This window comes from Carassius auratus, chromosome 31 (assembly GCF_003368295.1).
Source record: "Carassius auratus strain Wakin chromosome 31, ASM336829v1, whole genome shotgun sequence".
NCBI lineage: Eukaryota > Metazoa > Chordata > Actinopteri > Cypriniformes > Cyprinidae > Carassius > Carassius auratus.
Window position 1 is genome coordinate 2862463 of NC_039273.1, and position 22551 is coordinate 2885013.

General features: G+C 36.9%; 1 protein-coding gene across 2 annotated transcripts in view; it reads left to right on the forward strand.

Moving 5' to 3' along the window:
* cacna2d2a (calcium channel, voltage-dependent, alpha 2/delta subunit 2a) overlaps positions 1–21044 on the forward strand; it is a 186107-nt gene extending 165063 nt beyond the window's left edge. The window contains exons 20-39 of one of the 2 annotated variants that reach the window (XM_026212970.1): positions 463–534; positions 631–692; positions 2477–2553; positions 4372–4389; positions 6891–6951; positions 8952–9049; positions 11009–11099; positions 11257–11319; positions 11419–11522; positions 12290–12388; positions 13336–13430; positions 13509–13556; positions 13735–13806; positions 13894–14046; positions 14623–14675; positions 14924–14979; positions 15081–15204; positions 15291–15400; positions 15824–15906; positions 16178–21044. In XM_026212970.1, the coding sequence (XP_026068755.1) occupies positions 463–534; positions 631–692; positions 2477–2553; positions 4372–4389; positions 6891–6951; positions 8952–9049; positions 11009–11099; positions 11257–11319; positions 11419–11522; positions 12290–12388; positions 13336–13430; positions 13509–13556; positions 13735–13806; positions 13894–14046; positions 14623–14675; positions 14924–14979; positions 15081–15204; positions 15291–15400; positions 15824–15906; positions 16178–16285 (1647 nt within the window). In that variant the 3' untranslated portion in view covers positions 16286–21044. The remainder of the gene's footprint in view (positions 1–462; positions 535–630; positions 693–2476; positions 2554–4371; positions 4390–6890; positions 6952–8951; positions 9050–11008; positions 11100–11256; positions 11320–11418; positions 11523–12289; positions 12389–13335; positions 13431–13508; positions 13557–13734; positions 13807–13893; positions 14047–14622; positions 14676–14923; positions 14980–15080; positions 15205–15290; positions 15401–15823; positions 15907–16177) is intronic. The other variant, XM_026212972.1, reaches the window with a different exon arrangement.
* Positions 21045–22551: the final 1507 nt, after the last annotated feature.

Sequence of the window (22551 nt, forward strand, 5' to 3'; positions counted from 1 at the left end):
CTCTCTCCACTGCTCTTTTCCCTGTACACCAATGACTGCACATCTACCAACCCCTATTTCAAGCTCCTGAAGTTTGCAGAAAACACTAAAGTCATCAGCCTCATCCAGGATTGTAATGAGTCTACATATAGAAGCAAGGTTGAGCAGCTGGCTGTCTTAAATCTTCTCCCCTATTGTTCACTAAAAAGATGTGCAAATACCACTTTTATTTACTTAATACTACCCTACAGTCCTTTTTTTTTCCATTCCTTGTAAATTCTATTCTATTCCATCTATGTACCACAACAAATTTTGTTTATTTCTGTTATAAATGTGTATTTTCTTATTATCAGTGCCGTTGTTGTTGTCTGTGTACTGAAAGCTTCTGTTACCAGAACAAATTACTTGTACTGTATGTGCAAACACACTTGTCAATAATGCTCTTTCTGATTCTGATTCTGTCTTGTATTTATCTTTTTGTAGATCCGCCGTCAAATGATTGATGGCAGAGCAGGACAGAGGAGAATCAAGACACTGGTGAAGTCAGTGGATGAGGTGAGTCACATGATATCTTATTAAATATAATGGCATACAGTGTGATGATCTTACGACTGGTTGGTAATGTCTTGCTATTTCTGTGGGTATTTTCAGCGTTACATCGACGAGGTCCAGAGGACGTACATATGGAGTCCAGTGGAGGGTACAGATTACAGGTCATTATGACACACTCTCATTCAAACTGCATTTCTGTTGATGACTTTAAGATTAATGATTTCAATCTCTTTCTATTAATTGTCAATATAAAGATAAGGGGCCCTATCTTGCACCCAGCGCAATTGACTTTGTACACCGACGCATGTGTCATTCCTATTTTGCACCCGCGCAAAGCGCGCTTTTCCCTCCACAGAAGCACGTCGCTAAACTAGTGAATGAACTTGCGCTCCCTGGGCGGTTCAGCGCAAAAAAAGGAGGCGTGTTCCGGCGCAAACAATCCCTGGTGCTATTTTGCTGTTCCATTAAACAATTGCGCCACTGACCAGAAAAAACCTAGTCTAAAGTCAGTGGCTCGTTGCCCGTTGTTCATTATGCTATTTTAAGGGCGCATGCTTGACCATAATGTATAGCGTGCACAACGCGCATACACTTTGCTCATGTAATCTACACAGATGCAACAGTTATTTTTGCAAATCAAAAACTGTTACACTAAAAAATATATTAAAAATATTAAAAAATAAAAATATTAACACATGAGATGACGGAAATCATTGTGGTGTGCCACGAAGATGTGAAAAAATAGGCATAAATCTAGCTTACAAATTATTCAGGCTAATTGTAGTAATTAAGGATCAGACCTGTTTGCCCAATAGTGGCAAGACATATAGGCTATGTAAGGACATCTGACAAATATGTTTGTCCGTCAAGAACCAGGAAAAAAATCGATGAAACAATTGTGGCTATTTCCTCCCACGCCTGTTTAACCGACGCAATTTTGGGTGGGTTTCTCCCATCCCCATACAACACAACTTCTCTGTCTTTCACTGCTCTTACAAGAACATCAGTCTCCTCGGCTGTGAACCGCTCCTGGCGTGCGCCAGCAAATACGCCATAATAATAGCAATCCATAATGGAACTTGCGCACCTGCTTTTAAAGGGAATGTTGGATGACGCTCTGATTGGTTTATTTCACGTTACGCCCAAACCACACCTATGAATAATGAAGCTACTTCAGACCAACCCATTTTAGATTTGCGCCGGGCGCAAGAGCCATTTATCCCGCCGGGAAAATAGCAACAGCGCCGAGACCCGCCCACAAACTTACTTGCGCTTTGCGCTTTGACACTTGCGTTTCAGATCGTTAAAATAGGGCCCATAAAGTGCTTTAAGTTGCCATTGTTTATGAAATGTGCTATATAAGTAAACTTGTCTTACCTAAATATAACTGGGTTGCAAGTCTAGTTAGAATTTACTCACTTATAAAAAAAATATTAATTTTGTAATTTTGCTATCAGCACAACAGTATTTGAATATATATCTGAATATAATATTTTTACTCAGTATTTTTGTCTTGTTTTACTGTACAAATATCTAAAGATCTTTAAATAAAGATACATTTACTTAAGAAGCAAAGCTACATAATGTTTTCTGAAAAATTTGTCAAAACTGAGTTATTGCTTAAAAGAAAACATGCCAACCAGAAAAATAAAAAAATAATATTGTATTCCCTTCCCTTTTTGTTGTTTTAAGTATAGAATCACTTAATATATTTAGTCATTTCGCTTCTCAAATAATTGTTTGCTGATTTAGTAATGTTTTTTTTTTCTTCAGTGCAGACCCTTATTTTTAAATGTTTTTTAAACGTTACATTTTATGCTTTAAACTTGTCACATATCATGCACTTGCTTTGAAAAGTGTGATTTGTTGCTAGTTTGTATCCTAGAAAGTGCCAAAGGTGGTCATATGCAAATGATATTGAAATTCTTCCTTTCTTTCCTTGCAGTCTTGGTTTAGTTCTGCCGTCCTACAGTGAACTCCACATCAAGGCCAACCTGAGTGACCAGATCCTCCAGGTCCAGTGTAAGTACCAGGGGCAGGCTAACGCAAAGCCTGCTTACCTTTCTTTCTTCCCAAAGAGACTTCCTTTTCCCCCTCCCGCCCCTCTCGTCCAATCAACGGAAGCCCCTCCCCTTTCTCTGACATCACAGCAGTGTCGGGTCCGAGCGTGGATTCCCGGCGAGCGGCGTCGTGTTTCAGCGCTGGGAAAGCGAGAGTGGACGTGTTCTTCTGTGAAACCCCACCCCACCTCCTCCCTCTTCCCTCCTGTCCTCATGCTGTTCTGTACTGAGGTGATTTTTCTTTCCCTGCACGGATGAAAAGAAAAAACCCTCACTAAAAACCAGAGAGGTGAAAGCTGTGGTTTTACTGTGTTTACTGAGTTGAAAATAATGGTGACCATGTGCTATTATTTTTCCTTTTGCCGAAACATTAAAAAAATGCTCTCGTCTTCTCTCTCACAATGACGATTCTGAAGCATCTTTTGTCTGGACAGGTTTTGTGTCTTTGTTTTTCGTTAGTGAGATGTGAAAAGAGGCATGCTTTTGCTTTTCACTGTGTGCTTTATGTGTTCAGTCGAGTGTATTATTTGCTTTGATGCGTGTGGATGCTCATTGTGCTGTATTGTTTGCTGGCAGCTTTGGAATCAGTCAATAAATAAGAAAAAAAATATCCCACAATGCCCCCTGATGGGCCATTTTCATGGAACGCTTTTGGTTTTGCTTTCTTTCCTTCTTTTTCCTTGTTTTTTGATTGTTTTCGTTTGTTATTTATATAAATATGTTGTATTTAGTTGTAGTAGTTGATTTTAGTCAGTCTCTCGTTTGTTTGATATTTTGTTTATTCTCTTTCGTTGGGTTAATTAGTTCTTTATTTCTGTCTTATTCATTCTTTAGTTCTTTTGTTTGATCTTGAGCAGTTTATTCTGCTTTTCTTTTATTCTTTCAGTTGCTCATTTGATGTTTCATCAATCACTTTTGCTTTCATTTTTGTTCTTTGTTTGTTTGTTCACTTTTGTTTTTGTTTATTTTCAGTTGTTCATTCTTTTGTTTTAATTCCTCCTTGATTTAGTATTTTTTTGTGCATCTTTCATTCTCTCTTATTTGTTTGTTTCAGCTTATGTTAATTCTTCAGTATGTTTTGTTTTATCTTTTTCATTTGATTCATTTATCTTTTTCAGTTCTCCCTCTCTCTTTCTGTTTTCTTTTTTTACAGGTATATTTAGTTTATTAGTTTAGTGCATTTTTGCAAGTTTGTTGTTTCAGTTGTTTTGCTCCTTTTTGTTTGTTTGTTTGTTTGTTTGTTTGAATTTTAGTTTGTGTTTGTTTATATATATTTTTTTATACGTTCATTAAGTATGCAGTTCATTCATTATTTCGTTCATTTTATTTTTTGTTTCTTTTAGTTAATGCTTTCATTCCTCTTAGCTTTAAATTTAGTTTTCTTTCTTTCTTTCTGTCGTTTTTTCCAAAGCGTTCCTCTCTTCCTAGCTCATATGTGATTCTCATTTTGTGACACTTTATTTTCCTCCATGTTTGGTCGTACGGTGAAGGTTCATTCGCTCTGATTCTGCTCACCTGTCCTCAGATGTTCTCTCCTCGTCTCCGTCCTCGTGGAGTTCGATCACTGCCTCCGTCTACTTGTTGCATATATTCTTTGCGACATGTCATTCATTTTGGTGTCCTGTTCTCAGTTGTTCATTACTGTTTTGACTGACTTGATTTTCCTTCTTTTGAGAAAAACAATATTTTTATTCAAACAGTCATTGAATAAAATATTGTCTGTGACCCCCCTCCTCCCTTACCCGTCCCCCCTGTTTCTTTTCTGCTCTCTCCTCCTCAGACGGATCAGTCTTCAAGGGCAAGTATACACCATATTGGTCCAGTACCTTTGTTACTCTACTTCCTTCCTCGTACCCTTGTCCTGAACTCCCCGCTGACGCCCACCTCCACCTGTTCCAGCCTGCTTGCCTCCTCTGTTCCTCCTGCCCGCCTTGCCTTCAAGACCCTCCTCTTCCTCTCTCTCCTCCTCTTCCTCACTCTCTCTCTCACCCACCCACCCTCTTGCTGCGGCCTACACCCACATCTTTCTCTTTCTCCTTTTCAAGCTCTCTCTCTCTTTCTCTCTCGGCTCGGACAAACGTTTAAGGTCTCTCCCTGACATCTCCTGAAGAATAAAATATGATCTTTCTCTCCCTGTCAAACGTATTTCTGCTCCCTGTGTCCATTACATTTGGGAATATTCTCCTCCATCTGTCTCCTCCTCCTCCCCTCATTCTTCCTCGGTGACAGTGTTAAATCCTCAAATTGGTGTATTTGTTGTAGAAATTGTCAGTTGTTATTTGTCATGGTCAGTAGACGTCCTAGTCATATAGATAGTTTGAAAGCATAGTAAACTTTAGTCTTCCAGTAGTACAAGTTAGTATTACGGTAGTACAGGTATGAGCTTATTGTGATTGCACTTTGAGTCTAGTGTATCGTTGTCTGTTTGTTCAGAAAATTTTACCCAAAAATACAAACTCATCATTTAGACTCTCTCTCATTTTGTCCGAAAATCATTTTTTTAAAAAACATAAGAAGATACAGTCCAATCAATAGTAATTCAGTAAATGCACAGCTAAACAGTTTTTAATCTGGATTTATATGTGGCTATAGTTTTAGGTACCAGTGCCCTTGATTAATACAATCTTTCACTGAGAAAAGAGCAGCTTGAACATCCTCCAAAACATCTCCTGTTGTGCACCACAGAGGCTAGAGGGTGAATAAATGATCTTGAATATTTATTTTTGTCCAAATTCTTCCTTTAAATCTTGAATATTAAGCAGAAATGTTTGCCATACATGCTAATACTTAAAGACTTAAAGATGTCTATGTGTATGTATTGTTGCCTTTAGTTTAGCCAGCCAGTTTATTCTCTTGCTATTAATATATTTACTAGTTCTTGTTATGGATTGGGCAGGAATAGGCTGCTAGATGGTCTCCTTTAGGTCCTCTCGTGCTGTTTTGGTGACGGAGCGCTTGGTAGCGTCCGGTTTGTTTGTCATCCTCCTCTTACACTCCTTGTTCTCATCAGCTTGACCCCTCTGTACGTCTATCGCCCCCCAGACTGCCACCACAGACACTCTGCTATATCTTCACATATCCTGACACGGAAGTGCAAGACATTGTGGAGGGAAAAACTACCGGGGCACAGCAGTGCTGTGGGTTTTATTGGATACATATATATTCTGTATATACAGATTAATTGCTACTTGAAGGCTGAATTTACATTACTATTTGTGAAATATCAAGACATAAGATATAAAAAATGACATCCCTGCCTCTTGAAAAAAAAGGCTGATTACAAAAAAATCCTATCGTTACCTAATTTGACAATGCTTAGTTCGAAAATAACAATAAAAAAATTCCATCATGGACAGGTTTTTTTTTTTTTTTAATAAGAAAAAATATATATTTTTTAATTTTATGTGTATATGCTCCCTCTCTCTCTCTCTCTCCCTCCCTCTCTCTCTCTCTCTTCCTCTCTCGCTCTCTCCCTCTCCCTCTCCCTCTCTCCCTCTCCCTCTCTCCCTCTCTCTCTCTCTCTCTCTCTCTCTCACTATATATATAATATGTTTTGGTTTTAGTGACAAAAATAAGTACTCGAAATGCATCAATGTATCAAAGTGAAAAATTACGTTCAAATACAATTTAATGACCTTTTTTTTTATCTGTCATTTTCTGTCACTGTTTGGTGTAGTGAAACACTCGCATGTGATTCAGCAGGTGTGAGGCAGGACGATGTGCTGAAGGCGAATGCTGGAGTAACATCAGGGTAATGTGTAGTAGATTAAACTGGGTTGCCCTCTCTCTTCCCTCCACAATGCTGGGTACTTTCTCTGATTGAGTCTCTGAAACGGCTCTGCGGTGCCAGTCTGAGGGGCGATCACCTCCATCAGGACCCCTGCCTCACCCACTCCCAGCTAAACGGTTGGCCATGTTGATGCCTGTTGAAAATGAAAGCGGCGCTCCACGCTGTTCGTGGGAAAGGCATCGGAGAACTCGCTACATCTCAGTATGTATCCAGAGGGTCGAGCCAGTTCTCCGATTTGCTAAAGAATGAAATTCGGATGAAATTTGAATCAAGCTAGAAGTGTCTGCTTTCCAAACGACTCCATTATTTCGGCCAGTGCGACTCCATTGAAGGCACCATAGTGGCTAACGCTGGTATTCCACCATGATTCCTCAGTGTTGCTATGGTAACGCCCCCACTGCGTTCCTGCACCTTCTGAAGAGCAGCTGATGTTCATTTGTTTCTCAGAAGCCTCGGTGTGTTCTCCGTCCTCCGCTTCCCCTGGATAATCTTGCCCATTTCTGTTGCAGATTTTGAGTCTCTCCTGCCAAACACTTTTGAGTCAGAGGGACATGTGTTCATTGCCCCCAGGTAGCTTTGTATGATTCTTAAAGCCACGTTACTGTTTTCGTGCATACGTCCATCGCTAACTTCCTTTACAACATACCGTAGTCACTGTAGTCTCTGTGTGTGTGTGTGCTGTGTGTAACGTGTCTTTCCATTTTAACTCAAGTCAATGTGTTTGTTGTGTCTTGTCTGTCTAGAGTCCTTGCCATCACCTGTAGGAAAGAAAAAAATCCTAATAAAATCTCAATTGTATCTCCTAGACAGCATTAAGAGCAAATGGAGGACTTTACTGTTCTGGGTTCATCACAAGTACACTTTTTTTTTTTTTTTGTATTGGCATTCATGGTTCCATGAAGAAACTTAAACTCCCGCTGAATATTTCTATGCAACAAAAACTTCTTTGTAGTGGGGTAAAAAAGGGTTCTTTGGATTTTTTAAATGTTCTTCAAAAATTGTTTTTTAAAGGAATAGTTCACCCAAAAATTAAAAATTGCTGTAACTTTGGTTTTAACTGTAACGGATAACTTTACATGTGAAATTTTTAAGTAGAAACACTAAAATAGTGTTTTCTTGTAAAGCATACATTTATTTACAATTTTGGAAAATAATTTTACAATGTAGTTGTACATTACAATGGTAGCAAAACCAATAATGCATTGCAATGTCTTTGCCCGATGAACTTCTATTGTTAGTATATTATCATAAATGAGTTGAGCAACAAACTGATCATATTTTCTGTGGTAATTATTTACAGCGAAGCTTAACTTGTTTTGAGCCTGGAAAACTCCTGCTTTTTACATTTTTAACCTGAGAAAAAGACAACATTAATCTTACAGTACATAGTCTCACATATGTCTCCTTTAGTTTCAGAAGAGATCTCAACAATGTCTCAAATTGGGATTAGATTTTCCAAGATACCAAAGTCTGCAATTACTCTTTTATGGCTAAATTACTATTTTAGGAAGAGCTCAAATGTTCCTCTATGCTACTCTCAGTTTTATATCTCTGTATTCAACATTATATTTTACTTAAATAAGAAAAAAACACAGGCGCTCTAAAGAAAAAACCAAGCGCGACCTCTGAGCAGTAAACTTTGTCATGTGCTGTCATGGATCAGTATCTTCTGACGTTCAGTAGATTCTCCACATCTCACGCGTGCGTCTCTTCTGTATCTGTGTGTGCATGGCGTTCTCCTCACTTCCTTACGTACGGCATCAGTATCAAGGGGAAGATTGACTTTGGTTTGCATGTTAAATCACTGATGGATCTGGAGAAGTTCATGTGCATGTGTCTATGAATGATCATCTTTCTCTCTGTGTTTTTAAAGCATAAACACTCCAAAAATCATGTTCTTAGTCAGTAACTGTGTAATGTTTTCCAGTAAAAATGTCTTTCAACATCCCTGGAACTAGATTAGTTTAAATAAAAATAAAAAGTGCAATAATTATGACTGGTTTTCAGAGAATGAGCCTTAAATTTGAATTAAGTGAAAAAATGGTGTAGGATTTATTTTGAAACCAATTTTCACTCAGAAAGTGAAAGTAAATTTTACTAATAATTTCTAAAAAAAAAAAAAAATTAAATTAAACACTAAATTATTAAGCAGAGGAACTGAAATTGTGTTTTTTTTTTTTTTTTTTTAGTAGTAATTTCTAAAATACTACATTTAAACAATTTCTACATGGGGTTATACCAAATACACTGCAGTTTTACTTCTCATGTAGATTTATCTTGTCTCATTGATGGTTAAATATTTTTACTGGAAACCAGACAAAGATACTGGTTGAGAATATATGGAATATTTTTTGTTTGTTTGTTTGTTGTTTTATTGCAGTGCACTTATGTTTCATGTAAATGTGGTGTTTTATGTGCTCAAGATGTATACATGAATGTGAAAAAATATTTCAATGCAAAACAAACTCTGACTGTCTGTTAAGGGTTTGCAGTCTATATTATAACTGTTTATGATGTTCATCTTTATCCGAGAGAGTTTTCCAGTGTGGAATGATGTGTGTTTTCCTCAGGGAATACTGCAAAGACCTGGAGCTGTCCAACAACAACACAGAGTTCCTGCTCAACTTCATCGCTCTGATGGAGAAGGTCACGCCGGACTCCAAACAATGTGAGGCTCACAGATCTTGTGTGAATTACTGAATAGTTTAACGCCCTTTTAAAGGACTTCCTGTCAGTAATTTTCAATGCGCAGTCAGTTGAGCATTATCCAAACAACATATGTTCCTGTTAAAAAGAACATCTTAAACCTGCCTTGCTGTTTACACTGAGCTGTAAGACCACCTTAAATATATACAGTATTGTTCAAAATAATAGCAGTACAATGTGACTAACCAGAATAATCAAGGTTTTTAGTATATTTTTTATTGCTACGTGGCAAACAAGTTACCAGTAGGTTCAGTAGATTGTCAGAAAACAAACAAGACCCAGCATTCATGATATGCACGCTCTTAAGGCTGTGCAATTGGGCAATTAGTTGAAAGGGGTGTGTTCAAAAAAATAGCAGTGTCTACCTTTGACTGTACAAACTCAAAACTATTTTGTACAAACATTTTTTTTTTCTGGGATTTAGCAATCCTGTGAATCACTAAACTAATATTTAGTTGTATGACCACAGTTTTTTAAAACTGCTTGACATCTGTGTGGCATGGAGTCAACCAACTTGTGGCACCTCTCAGCTGTTATTCCACTCCATGATTCTTTAACAACATTCCACAATTCATTCACATTTCTTGGTTTTGCTTCAGAAACAGCATTTTTGATATCACCCCACAAGTTCTCAATTGGATTAAGGTCTGGAGATTGGGCTGGCCACTCCATAACATTAATTTTGTTGGTTTGGAACCAAGACTTTGCCCGTTTACTAGTGTGTTTTGGGTCATTGTCTTGTTGAAACAACCATTTCAAGGGCATGTCCTCTTCAGCATAGGGCAACATGACCTCTTCAAGTTTTTTAACATATGCAAACTGATCCATGATCCCTGGTATGCGATAAATAGGCCCAACACCATAGTAGGAGAAACATGCCCATATCATGATGCTTGCACCTCCATGCTTCACTGTCTTCACTGTGTACTGTGGCTTGAATTCAGAGTTTGGGGGTCGTCTCACAAACTGCCTGTGGCCCTTGGACCCAAAAAGAACAATTTTACTCTCATCAGTCCACAAAATGTTCCTCCATTTCTCTTTAGGCCAGTTGATGTGTTCTTTGGCAAATTGTAACCTCTTCTGCACATGCCTTTTTTTTAACAGAGGGACTTTGCGGGGGATTCTTGAAAATAGATTAGCTTCACACAGACGTCTTCTAACTGTCACAGTACTTACAGGTAACTCCAGACTGTCTTTGATCATCCTGGAGGTGATCATTGGCTGAGCCTTTGCCATTCTGGTTATTCTTCTATCCATTTTGATGGTTGTCTTCCGTTTTCTTCCACGTCTCTCTGGTTTTGCTCTCCATTTTAAGGCATTGGAGATCATTTTAGCTGAACAGCCTATCATTTTTTGCACCTCTTTATAGGTTTTCCCCTCTCTAATCAACTTTTTAATCAAAGTACGCTGTTCTTCTGAACAATGTCTTGAACGACTCATTTTCCTCAGCTTTCAAATGCATGTTCAACAAGTGTTGGCTTCATCCTTAAATAGGGGCCACCTGATTCACACCTGTTTCTTCACAAAATTGATGACCTCAGTGATTGAATGCCACACTGCTATTTTTTTGAACACACCCCTTTCAACTAATTCAACTAATTGCCCAATTGCACAGCCTTAAGAGCGTGCATATCATGAATGCTGGGTCTCATTTGTTTTCTGAGAATCTACTGAACCTACTGGTAACTTGTTTGCCACGTAGCAATAAAAAAATATACGAAAAACCTTGATTATTCTGGTTAGTCACATTGTACTGCTATTATTTTGAACAATACTGTATATGGTATAATTATATTATTCATTTATTATTAGTTTTAGTTTTAGTTGACAATAACAACTGTAAGCATAATTCACATTCTGAATCTCTTTGACAATTCATATATCTCGTATATAATAATTTCATCATCATTATTCCACACAGGCGACAATTTCTTGTTGCATAATCTGATCTTGGACACGGGCATCATTAAAGAGCTGGTAGATAAAGTCTGGAAGAACAAGGACCTCAACACGTATGTTCATATTAAGGAAGAACCACTGACATTCTTCCAATTCATTATTAGATTGATACCTTTAGAAGACATCAACCTAAACATCTCAAGCACAAAATATCATGCATTAGAGCTAGGGATAAATGGGAATGAATATGTGTGTGTTCTGGTGCTCTAGGTACGGCTTCATAACAGTCTTTGCTGCCACAGATGGAGGCGTCACTCGAGTTTTCCCTAATAGGTGAGTCTGGTTCTTTTTTCTGTATTTGTCACTGTGTTGTTTTTAATAGCTGCTAAGGTAAAGTGTGTGTGTGTGTGTGTGTGTGTGTGTGTACATCAGGGCCTCTGAGACCTGGGAGGAGAATCCAGAGCCGTTTAATGCTAGTTATTACCGCCGCAGTCTGGACAACAAGGGCTACATCTTCAGAGCCCCCTACCGCACTGGTGAGAGAGAAACACACATCAGATGACTGGACACTCTTCACCCTCATATAAAAGTCTTTTGAGACAGTGTTTTCACAATGCAAAGTGTTATTAAAATTATATATCATATATAAAGAAAAAATAGATAATGTAAAAAAGTATTTATTTAAATAATAATTATAATTCAATATAATTTATAATATTGTATATATAATATATTATTCTATATTATAAATTATATTTAAATTATTATTTTTAATTGTAATAATTATAATTGATTAATTGTTAATGAATATATATATAAATTCATAGTCTTTGAAGTAAAAACAGTTCAAATTTAAATTATATATATTTGTATATTAACAAATACATGCTATATTTTACATTATCTTTAATATATATATGAAATATCATTTATAAATTATATTTTTATAATCATAATTATGATTTTTATTAAATGTATTTATAAATGGAATAAAGGTTTGTATATTATTATTTAAATATTATATACATATTATTATTATATATATATATATATATATATATATATATATATATATATATATATATATATATATATACACACACACACATAGATGTACATAAGCAGAATATAGTTAATTAGCAGATTATACAACTCTTCCTGTCTTTTATTTGCTATGTATTAAAACTCAGTTCATCATTTCAGAATTTTTAATAGCAGTTACAGTATAATTTATAATACATCATTGAATTTATAATTGAATAGTTTTTAAGAGCTGATTTGTTTGTTTCGTTATGTTGTCCAGCCAATGATGACATACTGAATCCAGAGAACGACACCATCGGTATTCTGGTTAGCACCGCTGTGGACGTTTCCATAGGAAGCAGAAACCTCAAACCTGCAGGTAAAACACAACTTCACGTACACTGTATGTGACTCAGGGACAGGCAGACGTCTGCTTCTGGTCCACATGGAGGCCTTTTGACAAAGTCCTGGCCTAATGGTTAGAGAGTTTGACTCCTAACCCTAGGGTTGTGGGTTCGAGTCTCGGCTCAGCAATACCTCGACTTAGGTGCCCTTCAGCAAGGCATCGAACCCCCAACTGCATAAATGATGAACACTGCTCCGGGTGTGTGTGTGTGTGTGTGTGTGTTCACTGCTGTGTGTGTGCACTTTAGATGGGTTAAATGCAGAGCACGAATTCAGAGTATGGGTCACCATATGTCCTTCACTTTATGTGTGCAAACGAAGGCAAGATCAAATGTGGGATTTGAGATGATAAATCAATAGCTTAAGAATTTCATCATAACTAATAGACAGTCGGTGGCTCCGTATGAATACTTGATCTCTCTCAGTACAATAAATCCTGAGACATTTTGCTATTTTTGACTTAAACCTTTACAAATCGACAGTGATATGCTGCGCTTCTTCACTGAGCTTGTGATCATCCTGTCACGTCAGGATTACCTGACATGTGGAGTAGAAGAGATAAAGGCTGCTTTATGAATCGGGCTTAAGAAGAATGACATATTCTGCTCCGAACATTGTTGAAAAGTCGACTCTGGTGAATTATGTTGATGTAAATATGCCACCAAAGTTAAAGTGCCTTGTGACTTGTAAAGTGCATTGATTGAATTATTTCTGAAGGATCATGTGACACTGAAGACTGGAGAAAAAATGGTGGCAGGGCATGTCAAATTGTGAACTAACTAATAATGATTAAAATAAAAAAGCACTATATGTTGTTCATGTAAAAGGAACAGTTGCAAAAGCCTTTAAATTGGAAAATGGTGAAGACCATAGGTTTTAGGGTTTCTCTTTTCACTCTGTTTCTGTCTTACACTCTCTTAGTTGTGGGTGTGAAGCTTGACCTTGAGGCTTGGACCGACAAATTCAAGATCCTGGCGAGCAACCACACCAACAGCAACCGACAGAGCTCTCAAACGGTAAAATGAACACACACACACACACACAGCTATACACAAGCACATGCTGCTCTAAATACTGTTGTTTCTGTCTGACAGTGTGGGCCAACCAGCGGCTGTGAAATGGACTGCGAAGCCAACAGTGATGTAAGAGACTCCTAATGCACTCAGATCAGTCAATGCTGAGATCTAAAGTGCACATCCATACATTCACATCCTTCTTTTCAGACTTTGTCCATTAAGTGTAGCCGATGAATCCAGTGATTTTCTATTAAAACGACTGATTAATGATGGCAACAGTAACAGTGTCCGTCTTTCTTTGCAGGACTTGCTTTGTTATTTGATAGATGATGGCGGCTTCCTCGTCATGTCCAATCAGAAAGACTACTTGAATAAGGTCAGGACGTTCAACAGCTAAGTAAAGTGAAAACAGACTGTGTTTGATTCTGTTTCTCACTCTGTGCTCTTCCTCTCCAATCTGTAGATCGGGATGTTCTTCGGCGAGGTCGATGCCACCCTGTTTTACGCCCTCTATAACAACTCCTTCTACAAACGCAAGCAGTCTTACGACTATCAGTCGGTGTGTGACCCGGTGCCCAGCAGCAACACCGGGGCCGCCCCACGAGGAGTGTTTGTGGTACGAGCGTGGATGGACGGGATAAGTCAATGCATCCTAATAACCAGACACCTCATTCGATCCAATTGTAAACTACCGTATTTTCCGGACTATAAGTCGCACTTTTTTTCATAGTTTGGCTGGTCCTGCGACTTATAGTCAGGTGCGACTTATTTATCAAAATTAATTTGACATGAACCAAGAGAAATGAACCAAGACAAAAAATGACCGTCTACAGCCACGAGAGGGCGCTCTATGCTGCTCACTGCTCCTGTAGCCTACACTAAGCAGCATAGAGCGCCCTCTCGTGGCTGTAGACGGTAATGTTTTCTCTTGGTTCTAAATAAATGCGACTTATAGTCCAGTGCGACTTATATATGTTTTTTTTCCTCATCATGACGTATTTTTGGACTGATGCGACTTATACTCAGGTGCGACTTATAGTCGGAAAAATACGGTAGTTGAAAGGGCTGGTATAGATTTTAAACAATCTGTTTTTTAAAAAAAATTTACGAATAGATGCATAAAGAGATGTGTGCATAGGGTAGATGAGTATTTGGCATGTGGCATGATCAAATGTAATGTGTTTTCTCTCAGCCTACTATTGCTGATGTGTTAAATGTTGCCTGGTGGACGTCAGCAGCTGCCTGGTGAGTTTCTGTCTTAAAGTCAATGCTAATATCTGATTTCAATGATACTCATTCATTTGTGTGTGTCCTAAATTGTGTGGGAAAGTTTATAAATCATACAGGATTATTATTATTTTTTTTTATTTTTTTTGAGAATGTAAAAATGCAGGAAGTTTTCTATGAGGGGTAGGTTTAGGTGTAGGGCAATAGAATATATGGTTTGTACAGTATAAGGATAGTAAACCAGAAGTGTGTGTCGTCCTTTATAGGTCACTGCTGCAGCAGATGCTGTATGGATTCGCCTATCAGAGTTGGTTCATGACAGGTGTGTGACGTTTAAATTGATTTGTTTAAGTGAAAAACAAATCAATCGATTTCAAACGAAATTGATCAATAAGAAGACTGATCTGACATGTGGTAATGTAGATGAGGTGGATGCTGAAGGAATGGAGTCTAGAGAGACCAGCTGTGTGACGGTACAGACACAGTTTTACTTCAGTAACATCAGCAGCTCATACAACATACTGCAGGACTGTGACAACTGCTCCAGGTCAGACTCACAGCTGTCATGCGGGCGGGATACATCATATACATACAGACTACAGGCGGTTGTTAATAAGAATGTCTGTTTTACAGGTTAATTCATGCTAGGAGAATAAACAACACTAACCTGCTGTTTGTGGTGGCTGAAAAACTGTCCTGCGACTCCTGTGAAATAGAGAAACTGTCTCAGGTGGAGACAGAATGTATCCTTACCCATAAACGTGCATTTCTTGCATTGGTTTTATTTTCTGAAATGATGATGCATTGCACGCTGCTGTTCGAACGTTTGGGTTTGGTTGCATTTATTTGATCAACATTTTTTTATTATTATTATTATTGCATATATGTTTTCTGTTGTAATATATTTTACAATGTAATTTATTCCTGTTTTTCCTAATTTATTACTTCAGTTTTACATGATCCTTCAGAAATCTATGTAATATGCTGATTTTCTACTCAAGAAACATTTCTGATTATCAGTGTTTAAAAACTGTGTAAACTGTGATAAATTCTATTTTTCCAGATTTTTTGATGAATATTAAAACCACCCCAACCCTAGACTTTTGAACAGTAGTGTACAATTAAAAAATAATATAACAAAATTCCTTAACACCAACGTTTCTCAGACAAAGAAACAAATACATGCGAGACAATAGCCACTGCTCGGTATAGAAAAGGAACCACGACCTGTTTCGACTACAGTGTTTTAGTGAGTACACATGCACATTTCCACTCGTTTATTCAAAGAAATCTTCTGGAATTTTTACAGTTGAATGTCTATGGATGGCATAATGAGCTCTGTAAACCCCGCCCACAAAAATAACATCAGTGATGCATAACCAAGACAGTTTAAGTAGCAAATAAATTAAACTTAGAATATGTGCCTAAATAAAAATACAACTTTGACAATCCTGCATTTAAACCCACCAGAATACTTGTAAGTTCATTAATGGAGACACGTCTCTCTCTTTCTCTTCCAGGAGAACACATCAGACTGTGGGCGGGGTCACTCCTTCCGCCCCTCCCTCCTCACTTTACTCCTCCTCCAGTTCCTCCTCCTGTGTGTTGTGGCCCGCCCCTCTGTTTAACTCAATCCTCCTGTCCTCCTCTCCCTTCTTCTCGTCTCCTTAATTCCGCTTTTCTCCTTTATCTCCCCATTGCTCTAGTCATAGGTAATATAAAGGGACTTCCTCCTGCCCTTATATGGAAGCCCAGTCGTACTGCTTCATCCACTTAGCTTCACAGGTTGTTGCTTAGTGACCGTTGCAGAACTTTATCGTCTCCTGCCAATCAAATCATTTGTGGAAGGAGCTAAAAGTGTCTTTGCGAAAACTGGAAGCTTGCGATGTGGAAACCGACGGCCATCTTGGTGTAAAATGACCTGGACTGTTCCCTCCTGCCTTTGCGGTCATGAGGGGGTTGGGTTTTGTTTGACTCCGCCTTTAAATGGGAAAGGTCATCCTCATCATCCTCATCTTCATCCTGTGACCCAATGTCGCGAGGCTACAGGACATTCTGACGCCGTCTAGCTTCCGGTAATAAGAAAATAACCAGAACTTTAAGTGATTCTCAAAAAAGTATCAATAACAACATGAGTATTGAAAACATACCTCCATATATTAGGGTATTTAATGAAAGGCTATTTACTCAGTTATCTTTTGTTTATTTATGCACTATATCTACTTCTTGCCAAAATGAGACTTGTTGTGTGGTCTAATATTTCTAGCCAAATTAGGAGGTAAGAAAACCACAGAAAAAGAAAGTAGTGAAATTAAAGAGGTATTGCACCATTCCTTCATCCATCACAAGGGCTTCATATATTTCTTATTCTATTTATATCACAACACTGATCCGATTAGGTTAGGCTTTTTTTATGTTTATTATTTGTATCACAAGATAAACTATATTGATGCCTCGGTAATATAATAATAATATGTATTAACGTGTTCATTTTTAAAGGACTAGTTCACCCAAAAATGACAATTTTGTCCGATTTATTCAGCCTCATGCCGTTCCAAACACGTTTGCTGTTATTTTTTTACCAAATTAGAAATTTTTAAGAATCAGGATAGTGACCGTGATTTCCAGCTCCAAACAAAAAACATTTCATAAAGTCTCATAAAAGCAGTGAGCATGAAGTTGTCTAAAGTCATATGATAGTTTAGTGTTATGATCAGACCCATAAGCTACTGTATGGCTTCAACTTGGAATATTGCGCATAAAGCATATGGATTACTCTTATTGAATGGAAAACATTAAGGTGAACTGTTCCTTTAAATGAGATGTGCTAACGAAGAGATTTTTGATGGATTGAAATGCAGTTTGAGTGTTTTTAGCAAGGATATGTGTTTGCAGTCTTTGTAATTCTGTGCTGTACAGTTTTTCACAATCTCAGAATGTCAACCACATTTTGCATCACTTCACAACACATGCTGTTTGTTTGCACCATTATTTGCACTAATGGTCTGTGAATAGCAACCATGATCCTAGTCAAAATGAACATTCATGTAGAACAGAAATGTTTTATTTTTCATATGTAGGTTAGGCCCAAAACATACTCAATGCAAACATTTCTAGATATAGGCTGGATTAAATGTTCAATAATGTGCCGATACAATTGAAGCATTTGCGTCTGCTTGCATACTTGTATAGAGTATGTTTCAGGCCTCATTATCTGTCATGACATTATATCATAGGTTGAAATGTTGATAATGCTATGAATCTTAAGCAAAAATTCTTGTTTTGGACTCTGCATCAACCTTCTTTTAGCTGTGCCTTGATGCACTTTTATATTGGACAGCATTGAGCTTCACTTTCAGGCAGTTTAGTGCAGTAAAAGTCTTTTATGGGCCTTAAAACTCACAGGTTGTGTTAGACATCGAATACTATAGTACTGCACATTACATTCCTCATGTTATTTAAAAAATATGCATTAATATTCACAAATTAACATTTAAGTTTTACAACACAAGTTTTATTCTGGTCACACACCAACTTTACATTTGTCAAAATAAGCATTACAATAAATTGATTACTATATTTACCATGATTAGTTGCGGCCTATTAAGAAAAACTGTTATTTTGCCTTTTTTTTTTTTTTTTTTTTTTTTTTTACCAAAGTTCGTTTAAAAATGTCTGGTCAAATAATCAAGACAAGAGTGAAATAGTTAATAAGATAATCACAGTTGATATTGCTTCTGGTCATTCATCACACCGGAAATGGCAGGTCAAGTTGAGTGCATTGCATTGTGGGATACTGTATCAAGTGTTCTACACTTCTGGAAAACCTGCAAACTGTGTGCAATGTGCATACAGCAGAAATAGTATGGTTAGTATGCTAGTATGCTATTCCGGACACAGCTCGTGCCTCCAAACATCATCACCTGATTGATTTAAGGGAATGCAATTAATATGTTTTTTTTTTTTTTTTAGAGTATTTTTGAGCCGCAGTGTTTACCATAACCTTCAGCTTCATCCCTGCAATGTACCCAAACTTGACAAGCACCTTTATTTTGTCAGTAAACGGGGCTAAATCTTAACCTTGCTGGCTGATTCTCAGTTGTATTTTAGTGGCCATCACTTTCATTGCTCCTTTAAACATTTCAAGTTCAGTAGCAAGAGGTTTAAAGATGGCTCATCGGTTTTAGGATCATCTTTGTTAGAGCTTTTCATGCATTCAATGGAGGCGGTTCCTTACATAAATATGGCGATGGCTTTACTGCTGTAGTTTATATAAAATGAGAGGTTTGCTGTTGGTTGAGGAAGTGAATCTGTGTTTGCCGTTATGTGACATAACTGTGGAAATGGATAATTTTATGAGAAGTATTTTGAGAGTATTGTCAGTTGTTTGTGTTGAAGGAATGATCTGTGTCAAACGAATGTTACATATCTGTCTCTTGGCAGAATCTGTTAAACGCCTGTTTTAGTCGCCTGTGCAATTTTAAAAGACAGCACTTAACATGTTAAACATTCCCTCTCTCTGTCTATTTTAAGTTAGTTCACCCAAAATGTATCATTTATTCACCCTCATGTCATTTGGAAAGGACATCTCCATTTGTTTTATGAATGAAAGAAACTTATATATGCCATAAGGGTGAGAAAATTTGAATTCAGCTTGGGTGATCTATTATTTCTTTTCTGATTTTCTTGTCTGTCAGGATGTCATGAATTTTTTAACACACCTTATTTGAGAGGTGAAAATGCATGTGTGATGCTAGTGGACATGATTCTTACGTCACTTAGTTTGTGTGTCATCCACCTTCAGAACTAAATGGTTAAAGAGAAAATGAGGTATATATGTTAAGCTTGATTCAGTGGACTGTACATATCACTAATATCCTGACACTGTCACATCTGACTCCTGTTTATAATTCACATTCTGACTCGATTTATGAATCCATTTACAGTTTGAATATATATTTTAGACCCCATTGAGTCCTAGAAATGAAAAGAAAAAAAAACATTTCTGAAATACAAGTGCAATGACATATGTGGCACTGTTAAAAGAAAAAGAAAGTTTGAAAAAGACGGTTTAAGTTTCAGTATGATGTGCAAAGTTTAAGGGATAGTTCACCTGTAATTAATAATGTATCATTTATTCAAAATTAAAATATAGCTACCAGAGGCTTTCAAGGTCCGAAAAGGACATAATTCTCTCTAAAAATATATATATATCATAGAGGCTGTACATATTTGTTGTGCACTATATTACAAATTACTGAGAAGAATTTAAGTTATTCAGTTTTAGCAAGGATATGTGTTTGCAGTCTTTAAAAAAATTTAAATAATCCTCTCAAATTAGATTTTGGGTGCATTCAAATGGTTTGGACTGATTTGAGAGTAAGTAAATAATGGGTGAACAATCCCTCTAACTCACAATTTTTATGTTGAAACATGTTAAACGGCTAATGTGTACCTCTTTCTTTGCCTGATTATGGAAACAATCTGCTATTTCCTTTCATATCAGGGCAAAGAGTGCTCAGAAAGGTGGAAATATGCCTTTTTCTTTATTCTGGTGAGTTGTTTTAAAATTTGCCACACTTTTTTTAATTCCTGTATTTCATTTTTGGGGGGAAAGTGTGTAATTGTTTTAAAACTGGAACACTGTCGATGTACAGGGGCACTGAACTGCCCCTGTACTGAATTAGGGAAACACATTTTGGCAAGACACTGCGATTAAATGATCATGAATGTGTCGGTCTTGTGTCACAATTCCAAGTACACTGTGGAACAAAAGTCGTTGTTTTTAAGTGGTCTGAAAGATTTGCTTTTGCCAAAAAAAAAAAAAAGAGAGAGAGAAAAATAGTATTTAAAAAGAAAAGCTAAAAGAGGAAGCAGCTTACTCAAGGGGAGGGGCCTGATGCATAACACGCCCACTGGGAGGAGTCATTAGCTCAGACCCTCCCCTGGCCCCTCCCCCTCCAAAGCAACATCATTGTAGGGGCGTTTCCATCAGCGAGACGTGTGTATGTGATTATGTAGTCTTTAGTCTGGTGCTCTGTGACAAATGTGTACAAAAAATATATATTAAAAAAACATACAAAGGAGAAACTAAAGTGAGGTTTTCAAATGTTTTAACACTTAAAAAAATAGAAACACAGTACTGCTGATAATAATCATGAGTTAAGGTCTGAAATCATGGTGAGCGCTTTTCTTCGTTCGTTTATTGGATTGTGTGTTGGGGGCTCAGTGCCTCGTCTCTGGGTCCATGTTGCTTTATTTTTTTGTACAGACAACAAAAAAAGACATGGGAAAATTTGTAAAATATTGTGTCTGTGACTCCTTGTAAAATATTTTCGAATTGTTTATTACAGAGAATCAGTTATTAAATAATGTTCATATTTTTCACTTCAGTGCATTGTGCAGTGGTTATTTTTCTGATGCAATCAACATGTTTTCGAGGTTCGTTAGAAATATATAAACATAAATGTGATTTCGAAGTCATTGGTCCCAATTTTAACATTCTACATTCATAAGACATGCTTAAAATATATTGAATTATTAATTTTAGTTGCAGTTTTAATTTATCTGTCATTTGAAAACAAAAATTGCTGTGATAAAGGTAAATAATAAAAAGTAAAAAATTACACCATAGCCTATAGTTAAAAGTATGCTGACAGGCAGCATATTATCACAAAATCTACTGAAATTAATACTGCATCTGTTTTTGAAAAATAATGGTCATAATTTTAATCTAAATTGCCCCTCATTTACTGTAATATGAGTTTCTTGTTACTTATTGAAGTGATGAATGTTATGAATGTTACTTATTAAAATGATTCTTCATTGCTCATACTTTATTTTAAAAAAGGGTATACACCTAGTTTTCAGTCTAATTAGTTCCCAATGGTTAAAATCAAGTCCCGTGAGATTTTCTTTGACTCAAAAGTTATGTAAACTGGTTTGCAAACAGCGTTTCATGTTGATTTTTTTAGGTCTTTGACACACCTCTCAACACAAGTGTCATGCATCCACGTGAAAAGCATTGCAAATAATGGCACAAAAAAAAAGTTACATACAAAAATAAAAAGGTGACATAATCAGTTATGAAGTATGAAACTGGATGCACTTACGTAATTAACGTTTTAAATAGAACAATTTTACACTATGTTTTTTTTTTAAAAGATCATGATGGCTGTAGAAAGGTCAGGACTGCCTTATGCCAGGTCTCTGGATCTTCAAGGTAACAAAGATGCCCCGCCCCCTGCATTACCACCACTTTGTGATTGGGCGGATGTCTCAGGTTGCTTAGCAATGCTTCCAAGCTGAGTATCCTGTGCTGTGTCTAAAACCGCTCCCTATCCATCTGATCTGAGCTCAAAATGCTGCTTGAGCAAGTGTCAAGATTATAAAATTAATAAATACATAAAACTATGAACGTGTTAATGTGTGTTTATTTTTGTTCTCAGTATTTTAACAACATTGATAATTAGCATTGATTAATGATTAATAAAAGCATTCCAAAAAAAATAAAAAAATAATATACCATCGATGAAACCACGAAGCTGACATGGAGGTATGTATAATTACAATATAAAGTAATTTGGAGTATTATTACTATTATTTTCTAAAGGTACATGTAATATAAAAGTACATATGGCAATGTTTTTGCAACAGCTCCAAGTCTCACGCACATGTATACTTCTGAATCCATTCACTTATTTGTTCACTCACTGATAAAGTGATCTCAACTGCCATACACTGTATAAAGGTTAGTGAAAAAGTGAGCGATTTTGGACACAGCACTGGTCTCCATAAACTATAAGAGCTGGAGTCTGTACATGTACACAAGGATGAACATCTCTCGTTTTTTAGCACATTTTAGAATAGATGGATGTGTGTTTCAGTTTCTTCT